This window comes from Bos indicus x Bos taurus, chromosome 19 (genome assembly GCF_003369695.1).
Source record: "Bos indicus x Bos taurus breed Angus x Brahman F1 hybrid chromosome 19, Bos_hybrid_MaternalHap_v2.0, whole genome shotgun sequence".
Lineage (NCBI taxonomy): Eukaryota > Metazoa > Chordata > Mammalia > Artiodactyla > Bovidae > Bos > Bos indicus x Bos taurus.
The window spans coordinates 62,411,931-62,427,425 of record NC_040094.1 but is presented as its reverse complement, the minus strand read 5'-3'; the positions used below and the strand labels follow the sequence as shown (position 1 = coordinate 62,427,425).

The following is a 15,495-nucleotide window of genomic DNA, read 5'->3' as shown; positions in this document are numbered from 1 at the left end:
TCCAGGCAGAGTACTGGAGTGGGTGCCATTTCCTTCTCCAGGGGATCTCCCCGACCCAGGGACTGAATGAACCCAGGTCTCCCGCATTGCAGGCAGACTCTTTACCGTCTGAGCCACCAGGGAAGCCCTAAACAGTATGCAATATTCCTCAATAAACTAAAAATAGAGTTGCCTTATGATCCAGTAATCCCATTCCTGGGCATATATCCAGAGAAAACTCTAATCCAAAAGGATGCACGCACCCCAGCGTTCACAGCAGCACTGTTAACAGCAGGCGAGCCACGGAAACAGCCTCGTGTCCACTGACGGACGAGCGGATGGAGAGGCTGCGGTGCATGCACACACGGAGTGTCACTCGCCCATAAGAGAGGATGAACAACTGCCGTGGCAGCAACAGGCATGCAGCTCGAGACGATCAAGTGCAGTCAGGCAGGAAGAGAAAGACAGACAGCATGCGGCATCACTCACGTGTGGAATCTCAAATAGGACGCAGATGAGCAAACCCGCGAAACAGGAACAGACTCACAAACAGAAACAGACGTGGCTACCAAGGAGGAGGGGTGGGGAGGACCAGGAGTTTGGGGTTAGCAGAAGCAAACTATTACAAACAGGAGGATAAGCGGCAGGGCCCTGCTATGCAGAGCAGGGAACTCCATTCAGCATCCTGTGATACGCCACCGTGGAACAGAATACGTAGCCGAGCCACCTGACTGTGCGGCAGAAATCCACAGGACACTATAAGCCAGCTATACTTAAATAAACTTTGTCAATAAGCACATTGCCTCGTGCCCACGTTATCAGTACGTGTGTGACTACCTGATGGCTTCTCTCCCGTGGAGTTCTGGGGCTACGGGCTCACAGTATTCATCGGCGGCAGGTTCAGGGTCCACGTCTTTCCAGGTGACGTGACTACCAGTCCTCCGGTGTTGGAAGCAAGGTGACGAGTTCAGGAAAAACAATGGCGAATAATGGGACTCGTTTCCATCTAGTTAAGAAGTGGTAAAACATGTGTTCAGTACCATGCAAACAGTGAGCACATAAGCCTTCCTTAGAACAGTGCATAATTTCTTGGACTTTTAAGCATCACAAATATTGCTTTCTAACTCCCTATTATCGAGAAGAAGTCTTGAGAGTGAAGGAAACAATGAAAATTAAAAAGAAATGACATATTGTTATGAAAGGTAAACAATATAACCCTTGATAAGGTATAAATTAAAGACTTGAATAAATTGCTTTCTAAAATGTGTTTAGAATAATGATTAAATCCCATATTGAGTGGGAAAAGCCTTAACATGGCACATAAAAATAATTTTCAATATGTTTGTGAACTTAAGAAATCGTGTGACTCAACAGTATGATTGAGCAAAATACTGAAATCTATATGGTACATCAATAAAAAGTACATGGAGAAATTAATTTGTTTAGGATGAACCTATGGTCATTCCCTAGATTTAAAAAAATGGAACAGCATTTGTTACTAAGAGTCTTCAGATGTTAACCAGAAGTGATAAAGAGACAGACATACATACAAATAAATACACAGGAATATATAGAACAAATTTAAATCCAGTCAAAGTGGAAGAAAAATACAAAATAACATATATATATAGGATCATGCAAGGGAAAAAAGCACCCTGATTCTGGTATGTGCGTAGGAATTCTAGACTTATGTGAAATTTTAAGTTGTTTTCAAGATAAAGAAAATCTAACGGGGTAATAAAGTGAAGTAACTCAGTTGTGTCTGACTTTTTGTGATCCCATGGACTGTAGCCTGCCAGGTTCCTCCATCCATGGGATTTTCCAGGCAAGCATACTGGAGTGGGGTGCCATACCCTCCTCCAGGGGATCACTTCTGGAAATACGAGCGATATATGACAAAGGTTAGGAGGCACTTTCACTATGCAATGTCCCTAAGCTAACCAAAACCATCTTAAGAACTAATTTATTCCCACCTGTCCTGATACAAATCCTCAATATCATTCTTTGAAAACACTTTCAGTGATCTTTAAAAAATGCAACATTATTTAAAATATAAGCATAATATTTAAAATATAAAATATAATTATTATAACATAATTATAATACAATTACATTATAATTACAATTAAAGTATAATTATAATAGTTAAATATATTTAATTGAAATATAATTAGATGATCATCATTGTATGTTTATAATGTGTATCACTATATCACATTCAGAAGAATAATTATTTTTAGGTAGCAATTCCTTTAGACCATTAAAGCTATGAAGCAGAGAAAAAGAAATCATTCAGTCTTTTATGGGAAATACTTGTCATTCCTTATTTCTTAAAATATATAACTTTAAGAAAAACATCTTCAATGTTATCAGTACCAGCAGAGGTCAGGAAAAAACCGTAATTACTTACAGGGTAGGATTTTGTCAAAGTATAACGCCAACGCCAAGTATAAAAGGGCATCGAAAGTCAATATGGAAAAAGTAGCTATCATTATATATGAGTCTCCAGAAGCGTCAGGAAAAATGACACCATTCATAGTATAATCCAGGTGGATAATCTAAGATTCAAACAAAAGTAATAATAAATACTTAAAAATAATTCAGTGTAGCAGCAAGAACTACCACTTCATTAAGCAGTTTTTCTAAGAAGCCCTCATAATGAAGTGCTTAGGGGAACTTTCTATTTTACAGCAATCAAAGCAATATCAGAAAGGAACACTGATTTTTAAAAATATAATGTTTTAATAATAGGAATTTAAGTTGTAATTGTTTTTCAAGACAGTCTTTTCTAGGTTCTTAGAAATGATGACAAGGTTAGAATTAACTCTGATCTCACCTGGTTTATTCCAGCACTGAAGGCAAAGGGGCTACAGATACTGAAAATCCACTTCAAAGGTGAAGGAAGTTGTTGGTAAAACGCACTGAGTCCCACACCCCCCCAGAAGAGGGTGAGGAGAAACACAACCAAACTGGTGAGGATGGTTTTCTTTAGCAGCACGGTCATCAGGAATGCCAAAGCGATCTGAAAGAGAGCCGAGACTCTACACAGACTGACGGTCAGTGGTCCCACCTCAAAAAAGGACCTTTGTACCATAACATAAATATTTATCACTGACACAGTGATGAGCAACAGTAAGGGATAATTGTGCTCAATCCTTCTCTCAACTTCCTTGTAAGGAGAATCTTTATTTGCCTACTTAAATGCTGGGCTTGAAAGGCTGCAGGAGGAGCTGTTGTTGCTGTATAGTCGCCAAGTCCTCTTCCAACTCTTTGAGACCCCATGGACTTTGGCTGACCAGGTTCCTCTGTCCATGGGATTCTCCAGGCAAGAACACTGGAGTGGGTTACCATGCCCTCCTCCAAGGGATCTTTCCGACCCAGGGATGAAACCTATGTCTCCTGCACTGGCAGGCGGGTTCTTAACCATTTATCTACTTGGAAAGCCTGCAGGAAGAGCTGAGAAAAGGATAAAACTGCAGCCTTGGAAAGAGGGAAAGAAATTAAATTAATATGTTACCAAAGAGTGTCTACTGTGTTTTGCAGAAAACCCCCTGGAAGGTGGGAGAAGTCAGAGGAGCCTGTTCAGAGAAGGAAGAGAGGGTGACATGGGCAGTCAGACCAGGGTGGGTGTTACAAGATGAGATGAGATGTGAAAAGCTGCCATCTGACAGGGAACCTTTGGGGAAAAAAAAGATGGGTCCAGCCCTTAAGAACATTCTTATCAATCTATAAAGATCTTAGGTATTTTTTAGTCAAAACAATTTTCTTTCTTTCTGATGCATCCTTTCATTAATTCAGACCTTTATGCAAAAAAAAGAGTTTCAATTTTATTTAGGTCTCATCATTTTCTCATACTCATAAAGACTTCTCAAGCAAACACATACACACACACACACACACACACACACACACACACACACACACACAATGTGAAGGAAGGGGCTACAGGAGCCTGCTCAGACATTATTTCTGTTACATGTAACCAAGACCGGAAGCAGAGACCGTGGTAGCAAACGTACGAACTTACCAAGGATAAGCCATACAAGAAAAAGAGAGTAAATATGACCGTGAAGCCCGTCAGGATGATAATTTCAGTAGATGTTATGATCACTGTGATGATTATGGAAGTGACAAAGATGAAGGCAGCATAGATTAAACCCCAGGAGAGCCTAAAAAAGACAAACAATATTTCAGTTGTTTTAACTTCATTATGAAATATTTAAAACATACAAAAATACTTAAAGAATAACACAATGGCTACCTTTGTACCTGCCACCTATTAACAGATCCTTGCTCCTTGGAAGAAAAGCTATGACAAACCTAGACAGACTATTAAAGAACAGGGGCATCACTTTTCCAACAAAGGTCTGTATAGCCAAAGCTATGGTTTTTCCAGCAGTCACATATGGATGTGAGAGTGGAACCATAAAGAAGACTGAGTGCTGAAGAATTGATGCTTTTGAACTGTGGAGTTCGCAAAGACTCTTGAGAGTCCCTTGGACAGCAAGGAGTTCCAACCAGTCCATGCTAAAAAAAATCAGTCCTGAATATTTATTGGAAGGACTGAGGCCGAAGCTGAAGCTCCAATACTTTGGCCACCTGATGCAAAGAGAGGACTCACTGGAAGCCACCCTGATGCTGGGAAAGATTGCGGGCAGGAGGAGAGGGGTGACAGAGGATGAGAAAATTGCATGGCATCACTGACATCGGCATCAATGGACATGAGTTTGAGCAAATTCCCGGAGAGAGTGAAGGACAGAGAAGCCTGGTGTGCTGCGGTCCGTAGAATGGAAAAGAGTCAGACGCAACTTAGTGACTGAATAACAACAAACTAAAATACTGCCATGGCCGTGCTGGTGCATGCTACACACTGACTCGGTGTTCACACTGCACGACTGACATGAACATGCGTCAGGAGCGCCACCTTGCCTGTGTTCTTCTGCAACTTGCCTTTATGCACAACATGTAGCTGTCATACGCTGCTGCGTAATATTTCACTGTGTGAATACAACTCAGTGTTCTCCTCTCCATGTCCACCTAGGTTGTTTCCAGACCTTCTTTCTAATGCAACGTTGCTAAGAATATTTTTGCATTTGCCTTTTTTTAGGGAAAGTGCACACAATTTTTCTTTCAGGTCAAATTGCTGAATTCCAAGAGATAAGCATTTTGTGTTTTCATCTTTGTTATTTATTACCAAAGTGTCCTCGTTATAAAATTGGAAGGAAGCAACAGCTGCTGATCCATCAGTGACTGTGGATGTACCAGAGGCCAACCGATGATGTGGTCACTCCTGAGGACTGCAGCCAGCAAGAGCCCTGCCTTCCCTCCCGTAGAAAGTTGGAATCTCATAACTACACTGAGCCCAGTGCATGCTTGCTGCTCCTGTTCAGCATTTCTTTCTGAAAACAGATGCAGATTATGGTGGGCTTCCCAGGTGGTTCTGGGGTAAAGAATCCCCCGGGAATGCAGGAGACACGGGTTCGATCCCTGGGTCTGGAAGATCGCCTGGAGAAGGGAATGGCAACACATTCCAGTCTTCTTGCCTGGAGAATCCCATGGTCAGAGGAGCCTGGAGGGTTGTAAGTCTATGGGGGTCACAAAGGGTTGGACACGACTGAACATAGATTATGGCAACACCCTTACGTGTTCACACTGTTTTGCTCTAGATGTGCTGGTGTTCACATTTTTATGAAGTGGGTATTAGAAATAGCAGTCAGTCTTAGATCTAGGAAACCTGGAGAGTGTTTTAGCCCAAGCTTCTCATTTTACAGATGAGTAAACAGCAGTTCTTCTTCCTGGTAAAGGGTCCTACTCAAGGTCGCCACAGTAAATCAGTAACAGAACTGAGAGAGCAGCTGTAGGCTTTCTGTCAGTTCAGAGCTCTTCCTTGTACACAAAACTGCCTAATAAGAAACAGCTGGAGAAAACAGTGAAATTATTAAAATCAGGAATTTGCATGAATATGTCCCAACAGATCATGTTTCAGTTCAGTTCAGTCACTCAGTCATGTCTGACTCTTTGTGACCCCATGGGCTGCAGCACGCCAGGCCTCCCTGTCCATCACCAACTCCCGGAGTTCACTCAAACTCATGTCCATTGAGTCAGTGATGCCATCCAGCCATCTCATCCTCTATCGTTCCCTTCTCCTCCAGCCTTAAATCTTTCCCAGCATCAGGGTCTTTTCAAATGGGGTCAGTTATTCGCATCAGGTGGTCAAAGTGTTTGGAGTTTCAGCTTCAGCATCAGTCCTTCCAAAGAACACCCAGGACTGATCTCCTTTAGGATGGACTGGTTGGATCTCCCTGAAGTCCAAAGGACTCTCAAGAGTCTTCTCCAACACCACAGTTCAAAAGCATCAATCTTCAGCGCTCAGCTTTCTTCACAGTCCAACTCTCACATCCATACATGACCACTGGAAAAACCACAGCCTTGACTAGATGGACCTTTGGTGACAAAGTAATGTCTCTGCTTTTCAATATGCTGTCTAGGTTGGTCGTAACTTTCCTTCCAAGGGGTAAGCGTCTTTTAATTTCATGGCTGCAATCACCATCTGAAGTGATTTTGGAGCCCCAAAAAACAAAGTCTGACACTGCTTCCACTGTTTCCCCATCTATTTCCCATGAAGTGATGGGACCAGATGCCATGATCTTTGTTTTCTGAATGTTGAGCTTTAAGCCAACCTTTTCACTCTCCTCTTTCACTTTAATCAAGAGGCTCTTTAGTTCCTCTTCACTTTCTGCCATAAGGGTGGTGTCATCTGCATATCTGAGGTTATTGATATTTCTCCTGGCAATCTTGATTCCAGCTTGTGCTTCTTCCAGCCCAGCGTTTCTCATCACGTACTCTGTATATAAGTTAATACGCAGGGTGACATTATACAGCCTTGGCATACTCCTTTTCCTATTTGGAACCAGTTTGTTGTTCCATGTCCAGCTCTAACTGTTGTTTCCTGACCTGCATATAGGCTTCTCAAGAGGCAGGTCAGGTGGTCTGGTATTCCCATCTCTTGAAGAATTTTCCACAGTTTATTGTGATCCACACAGTCAAAGGCTTTGGCATAGTCAAGAAAGCAGAAATAGATGTTTTTCTGGAACTCTCTTGCTTTTTTGATGATCCAGAGGATGCTGGCAATTTGATCTCTGGTTTCTCTGCCTTTTCTAAAACCACCTTGAACATCTGGAAGTTCACAGCTTACGTATTGCTGAAGCCTGGCTTGGAGAATTTTGAGCATTCCTTTACTACCATGTGAGATGAGTGCAATTGTGCGGTAGTTTGAGCATTCTTTGGCATTGCCTTTCTTTGGGATTGGAATGAAAACTGATCTTTTCCAGTCCTGTGGCCACTGCTGAGTTTTCCAAATTTGCTGACATATTAAGTGCAGCACTTTCACAGCATCATCTTTTAGGATTTGAAATAGCTCAACTGGAATTCCATCACTTCCACTAGCTTTGTTTGTAGTGATGCTTCCTAAGGCCCACTTGACTTCACATTCCAGGATGTCTGGCTCTAGGTGAGTGTGAGTGATCACACCATCATGATTATCTGGGTCATGAAGATCTTTTTTGTACAGTTCTTCTGTGTATTCCTGCCACCTCTTCTTAATATCTTTTGCTTCTGTTAGGCCCATACTATTTCTGTCCTTTATCGAGCCCATCTTTGCATGAAATGTTCCCTTGGTATCTCTAATTTTCTTGAAGAGATCTACAGTCTTTCCCATTCTATTGTTTTTCTCTATTTCTTTGTGTTGATCGCTGAAGAAGGCTTTCTTATCTCTCCTTGCTATTCTTTGAAACTCTGCATTTAAATAGGTATATCTTTCCTTTTCTCCTTTGCTTTTCACTTCTCTTCTTTTCACAGCTATTTGTAAGGCCTCCCCAGACAGCCATTTTGCTTTTTTGCATTTCTTTTTCTTGGGAATGGTCTTGATTCCTGTCTCCTGTACAGTGTCACGAACCCCTGTCCATAGTTCATCAGGCACTCTGTGTATCAGAGCATGTTTAATTACTGCTTATTTGACTTGTTTTTAAACTTTTATGTCACTACAAGGATCTGGACTGTGCTAGACAATCAGCATTTTTGGAGAGGCATGCCACATTCTACAGAATTCACTTCCTGAGTACAGAAGGGAACTGCTCTAGGTAGGAACTGAAAAGCCATAGGGTGTGAGGACTATGGATTAAGGAAGTTAAACCTTTCTAGAAAAGGACTCTATAGCAGGGACTTGTAGGTGGAGTTGGGGGGGATGTTAATATATCTATGAAAAACTTCATGATAAAACAAAGCAATTTCAGACATCACTAGAGTAAGTATTGACTGCATTTCACATTTTTTGCCTTAGTTAAAAAAAAAGTGGGAATGTTGTAAAACTTATTACCACTAGACATTGTGTTCTTAATAAGAACATTTCAGATTTTTCTTTTCCTTGTTAGTTTTAAGAACACATATCCATTTTGCTAAATTTTAGGTTACATGCATACTAAGAAGCATTTACCCTGAGAATGAAGCCACATCTAAACAACCAGCACCTTCCTGGCTTTAACCTAGAGTTGGCTTGTGCCTCCCTGTCCTAAAACGGCTGCAGGGACACTGCCATTTGTACATAGTTCCCCTCTCTCTTTCCTCCTGACAAACACCATTTACTCCTTTCTATTTCCCAAGGTTTCACTGAACAAACATTACTTTCCTTTTTTAAATTTCAAGACCCACTTTCCCCTTTTGCTATTTCATAATTCAGTTATATTAAAACTAAAACTCTGTTAATAAAATATACTTTATAGGAAACTTTAAATTTCCTAGATGTTAATTTTATTTCAGCAAGTAAGTTTCTTGTAAAGAGCTGTTCAATAAGTAGTCCTTCATCCATTCCAGATAAGTACTATACCCATAAATAGCATTTTGTTGTTATGGGGAGTATACAGAGAAATATTTCCCAGGACTCAACACTGAAAAATGCTAAATTTCTTTTAGGGTAAAGCAAACAGATTATTTTTCTTTTTTTTTTCTTTTCCTAGACAGTATGAGTTTTGTAACTGATGGTATCACAGAATTCTCTAAAAGCCTTGGCCTCTTAGAGGTTTAGAGATTATATTCACTCCTTAAGTTGTGTCTAGCTCTTCATGACCCCATGCAGCACTCTAGGCTTCCGTGTCCTTCACCATCTCCCAGAGGTTGCTCAAACTCATGTCTCATCAGGTGGCCAAAGTATTGGAGCTTCAGTTTCAGCACCAGTCCTTCCAATGACTATTCAGGACTGATTTCCTTTAGGATAGACTGGTTGGATCTCCTTGATGTCCAAGGGACTTTCAAGAGTCTTCTCCAACACCAGCTGAAAAGTATCAATTATTGGGTGCTCAGCCTTCTTTACGGTCCAACTCTCACATCTGTATATGAATACTGAAGAATCCATAGCTTTGACTATATGGACCTTTGTCAGCAAAGGGATGTCTCTGCTTTTTAACGCGCAGATTGTATGATTTGAGTATTTATCTGTTAATCTTACTCATTATTTTGCTAAACCTTTATTTCTACTCAATTATTATTTGCTATCATAAAATATACAAACATAGAGACATACATACATATATGATAGTCATGTTTAAATATAAACTTTAAAATCACATTAAATCATTTGTGAAATGGGGCGAGATATATCAATGTAAGAAGCAAGTGCTCTTATCAAGTGCTTCTAACTGCCAGCCTCTGTACTGGGCACCCTTCCAGGCAATCTCAACTCCAATATACGGCATTTAGTTGCTCAAAAAAAAAAAATATCCTTGGTACTCAGTCTCTGAACAGAAACTAGCCATTACAAGCCTGTACTTTCTTCAACAGGAGGAAGTGGGGAGAAACTAAGTGATAGCCCTGGGTGGGCCAGGCGGGAGGGCACTGGAAAAGACGCTCAGCATCACTCGTTATTACAGGAAGGCAAATCAAAACGATAACGAGGTATCACCTGCCACTGGTCAGAATAGCCACCGTCAAAGCACTCACACACAATCAATGTTGGAGAGGGTGTGGAGAAAAGGGCCCCTCCTACCCTTCTCTCAGGAATGTCAGTCGGTGCCGCCACCACGGAGGGCAGTGTGGAGATTCCTTTTAAACAACTACAAACGGAACTGCCACACGGCCCCGGGTGCACCTCCGGAGAAAACGGAAGATGATACACGCACCCCTGCGTTCACTGCAGCGCGACCCACAGGACCCAGGAAACGGAAGCGACCTACAGCCACATGACCCAGGAAACGGAAGCGACCTAAAGCCACATGACCCAGGAAACGGAAGCGACCTAAGTGTCCATCCTCAGAGGAGCGGATGAGGAACGTGTGGCACACATACCTGACGAATACTCAGTTACACAAGAAGAAGGAAAACATGCCAGGACGGACCTGGAGATCATTGTGTGACCTGGAGTGAAGTAAGCCAGAGAGGGAAAGACAAAGATCGTGTGATATCGCTTATATGTGGACTCTAAAAATAAATGGTACAAAGGAACTTATTTACAAAACAGCAAGAGTCGAAGACTCAGGAAACAAACCTACGGTTACCAGAGGGGAAGGCAGATGGGGGGCGGGGGGGGAGAGATAAATTGAGAGACTGGGATTGACATATACACACTATATATAAAATAGACCGCTAATAAGGACCTTATGTATAGCACAGGAAACTCTACCCAAGACTCTGTAATGACCTATATTGGAAAAGAATCTAAAAAAGAGTGGATATGTGGACATATATAGTCTGATGCACCGTGTGGTCCCGCAGAGACTAACACAATACTGTAAATCAACTACACTCCAATAAAAATTAAAAAAAAAATTAGACCACCTGGTCTGGTACACATCTTCCTTTTGCCACTGGGTAATTCATTTGCTGTGATCTTAACGGTACCTCTATCATTCTGTTGGCTTAATATATGCTGGCACAAAAAAACGGCCCAGAAAAGTATAATCACTATCTTGCCTAGCAAAATTTAATAAGAACTAAATAAAAACGTCCCAACAACAACAAAGTAGGCAGTGCATCGAGTTTAAGTTCCGGTGTTCTCAAACAGTAATACTCTTCCACTGCTGCGGAATTTCTCTGTTTATTCACTGGCAGTACTTGAATTAGTCACTCACCAGAAGGCTGAATCTTGCAGACCCATCAAGTTCATCAAATCCTTATACTTTTTTCTCTCTCTTGCAACATTGAGTGATAGGAAGTATATAAGTGGGGAGAAGTAAAGCAAGCAGTAAAAGATGAACATCTCATTTTGAAGGTTCTCCTTAAAGATAAAGGGGAGCGTCTTCATATTTACAGCAGTAACTGACATCAACTCCTCCATCACATAGTGATTTGTTGTCACCTAAAGAAGAATGCAAATGAGCACAATCATTAAAGTACAGACACTGCTGAGATCTGAATAAGCTATGGAGCTTGGGCTCCTGTACATTTCCTGTTTTAAATACTGTTCTGTGGTTATGCAAGATGTTACTCTGAGGAGAAACTAGATGAAGAACAGGTGGGTGCCTCCCTGTATATTGTGTTTCTAAAACTACTTCAAAATTTAAAGTAAAAAAAAAAATGTACTCCTTCACCTAAATGTCAGTTTTACCATTTGGATACCCAGTTCATTATATAAACACATGAAGACCTGAGTAGACACCATCTTTTATCAAACCTTGATGCCTCTGGAATTAGCTCACTTCAATTATTAGGACTTTTCTTACTTGTATAATAGCAGCATTAATGGCAGCTTGTAAAGGCACGAATCCTCCTTTCCAGTATTTCTCCAGTGCACAGGAAAAGTCAATATGTGTACGCTTGCAGTAAGCTATAATCACACACAAAGGAAGCAGAACCAACATTATGGAAGGAAAAGTCATTAGTATCTGTACTCTAGCAATGAGCTACAAATGGGAACCCAGTCCGGTGTTCTCGCCTGAAGAATCCCATGGACGGAGGAGCCTGGTGGGCTACAGTCCGTGGGGTCGCAAAAGTCGGGCATGACTGAGCGAAATGAGGAGGGGGAGCAACGAGCTATCGGCTCAAAAAAATAAATAAAAGGAAAAAGCACGACCAACAGCACGGGAGTAGGGTGATTGGAAAATAAGACACGAGGATCCAAGAGGAGCTCTCTAGAGGGGCCTTCACCAGGCAGGGCTTTTCTTATTTAGTTTAATTGGAAGCTAATTACAATATTGTAGTGGTTTTTTGCCATACCTTATATGAATCCGCCATGGGTGTACATGTGTTCCCCCTCCTGAGTGGGAATGCAAACTAGTACAGCCACTATGGAGAACAGTGTGGAGATTCCTTAAAAAACTGGAAATAGAACTGCCATATGACCCAGCAATCCCACTGCTGGGCATACACACCAAGGAAATCAGAACTGAAAGAGACGCTATACCTCAATGTTCAACAGGCAGGACTGCTAACCACAGGAAAAAGGAGCAAATGAAAGTTCTAAATAAGGCGACTTTACTCATGGAAACCGTGGCATGCACAGGATGTCTCAGAAAATGAAAAGAAGACGGAAGCAAACGCTCTGCTTGGCCCACCCTGGGCACCTCGTCGTCTCAAGACGCCAAAGGCACTGCAGCACCAGAGCTGGCTTCGTGCCCAAACGCTCTCCCTGCAGGAGGGCCCGGGGCTCACGCCTTCCTGTCCTTCTGGCCTCTCTACAAAGGTAAACTCGGCACACAGGCCTTTCCTGGCCTCCAGAGCGAGGACATCACTCTGGTCTAGGGAACACATGGAGTTTAAATCAGAATTCCTCTGTTTATTCACTGCTTCTAACAGTCACCCCCCAGAAGGCTGACCCTTGCAGGCCCATCCTGTCCGTCAAATCCTACACTTTGCTCTCTCTTTTGTAACATTGAGTGATAGGAAACATGTAAGTGGGGAGAAGTAAAGCAAGCAGTGACAAACGAATGTCTCATTGTGGTGCAGAACTAGTACATTTCTGCCGGGAGCCGGCGAGAGACATTCCGCTCGTGACAAAGGTCATGAGGAAGGAGGCTCGGCATACGCAAAGGCGGGATCGAGCCTCAGGAGTCCGCCCGGATATTCTCGAGCATCTACCCCCCAAAAAACCAGAGTCTGCCTACTTTATTGCTTTGTGCTCTCACCTCTGACTTTACTGGGGGCTGTACCCCACCACCATCTCACTCTCTCTGTCAAAGAGTTAACTTACAGCTCCAATTAATAAAGTTCCTGGGCAATTAGGAGTGTTTAAATCCAAATCCCTCAGATGGCTCTCTAACTCGCCTGACAAGTTTACTGGGACTCCTACAGCTATGCATATGATTGTTTACAGTCTCCCAGCCTCGAGAGGCATGGGAAACTTAAGATATTCAAATAGTTTAGAGCCTCTCAGAGAGTTAGAAACTGTCAGAATAAACTAGTAAAGGATTTCATTGATGAGCCAATGATTGTTGCCAAGTTTTCACATCCCCTGAATTGTATCCTTGAATGTGTATTAATTAATATAGTTGGTATGTAGAAAAAATAAGTAGTGGCCTTGGTGTTAGTAACTTTAGACCCTTAAGGTAATAAATTCTTTCCTTTGTTGTAAACCCATTACACATCCACCCTATAGAAATGCAATTTTATATTTGGAAGATGGCGCCGAACCTTAAAATAATTACTCTTAGAGAAAATAAGTCTTTGTTGATAAGTCCTTGTCAAGAGTCATAAAATGTTAGTAGGCCTTCTGGCCAGAAGATGATGTAAATCACCTAAACCATTTGTATACGATAAATTTGCAGTAAAGAAACCCTGGTTTTTGATAAGAATCAAAAACTGCTGACTTTGCATCCCCTATAATCCTCTATGTGTAACTTAGGGTATATAAGCCCCTGTTGAAAATAAAGCTACAGGCCTTGCTCACCAACGCTCGGTCTCCCCATGTCATTCTTCCCTTTAAATTCTGGCTGAAGTCTCCATCTGGAGCGCGGAACCCACCATGCTTACTAATTATGCCTGGGCTTCTAAGACCCACTCGAGAAGGTGTCTAGGGTGGGGCACCTTCCGCTATTCGAGAGGGCGCCTGCGGCCTACGTAAGTGGTGCAAACTTCTTGTCTTGAAGTTTTATTGGTCTCCCCCGTAAACCAAGCTACTCAGCCTCTTTTCTCCACTGAATTTTCCTACTGAGCTATCCTCATTCTATTACTCTTTATATCTTTGATAAATATGTAAACAGTCGCTGACTCAGTCTCCCCTTCGAATACCCTGGATCAGCCGGGGCTGGTCCTCGGCACATTTCACTCATTCTCCCTGAGGGGCTAGCGCTCCCTCAGGCCTGGAAACCTAACCGCGTCTGCCCTGCTCAAAGCGCTTTGATGCCTCTCCACCGCCTCAGCCCTCGAGCAGTGCCAGCCTCCTTCTCCCACCACGTCCCCTTTTGTGCGCTCTGCCCACTTACACAGGACGGCTCCTCGGCCATGTCGAATACCACATGCTCTTTCCCACCCCAGCACCCCCATCCACAACTCCCTTTACTCTCTGGAAGGTGAAGTCCTTGGCTTCCCACACACGCCACCCCGTCCGGGGTTCACTGAACCATCACTTCTCCAGGCAGAGCTTCTCTCATCACAGGACTTCTCCAGAGCCCCTGGTCTAACTGCCCCGAGCACCTCTCCTTGCGCTGGTCATTAACTGCTCACCGGCGGCCTGTCCTGCTAACCCTGGACACTCACCTGAGGCTGGGACCTCAGTCTCAATCACCTCTGCGTGCTTTCCAACATGCCCTTGGGAATTCACTGCTTATCCGCTGGATGACTCACTGGGTTTTTGAGAGCCGTCCTCAAGGGGGAAGAGACAACTGAGCTTGGAACAAGGTCAGCAGGGTCTGTCGTCTCTTGAACCTGGTGCTAGCGCGGGTACCTCTGCCGCCCATCCCACCCTACTCCTTGTGTTAAAAACATGAAAAATACAACAGTCACACTTTATATGGAAAGTCACCTGTGAAAAAATCCTCCTTCAAAATGGGAACGTAATATCTCTGATAAAATTTTAACTTATAAGAGAAAGGGTCATTAAAGATGACTCCCACGCTGTATGAGAAAGTGTCTAGCATTATTTCATCCATGGATTTCTCATCTGGTGCCCCAATGATTCTTCTTCCTGTGAATTATATGGTTAAAAAAAAAAAAAAACAAAACAGACACAGAGGATTGTTAGAGTTTCACCAAAACAGAATGTGATATTCAACTTTGCCATCACCTATTTTACATTGGAATCAACTAAAATCATTCTACCTTTAAATTAAATTTATCCCAAAAGGCAAAACAAAAAAAAAAAAAGGAATTTTTTATTGTCATTTTAGATTCTAAAATCAGGAGATATGCATGAGAATTAACAGTTTTCCATTAATAATGACAGGCATTAGGGCAAATTTTAGGTATATAAAATGATTATGCCAAGAAATAAGTATGTATTAGAGAATCGGGGTACAAAAACAGAGGTAACTGTAGCAGTTATTACGTGGTCAAAGGACTCCAGATTTTAGCTTTACTAAGCAAACGAACTTCATA

General features: G+C 42.3%; 1 protein-coding gene across 7 annotated transcripts in view; it reads right to left on the bottom strand.

Annotated features, from left to right (window-relative positions):
• Positions 1-15,495, bottom strand: part of LOC113878210 (ATP-binding cassette sub-family A member 6-like) — a 67,793-nt gene that overhangs the window by 42,670 nt on the left and 9,628 nt on the right. For 6 of the 7 annotated variants that reach the window (XR_003506938.1, XR_003506939.1, XM_027519142.1 and 3 more), the window contains 7 exons: positions 14,924-15,085; positions 11,688-11,791; positions 11,097-11,323; positions 4,007-4,148; positions 2,816-3,001; positions 2,390-2,537; positions 817-985 (listed from right to left, as the gene is read on the bottom strand). Coding sequence is in view for 5 of the 7 variants with exons in the window: in XM_027519142.1 (XP_027374943.1) it covers positions 817-985; positions 2,390-2,537; positions 2,816-3,001; positions 4,007-4,148; positions 11,097-11,323; positions 11,688-11,791; positions 14,924-15,085 (1,138 nt within the window). In the remaining 2 variants the exon portion in view is untranslated. The other variant, XM_027519146.1, reaches the window with a different exon arrangement.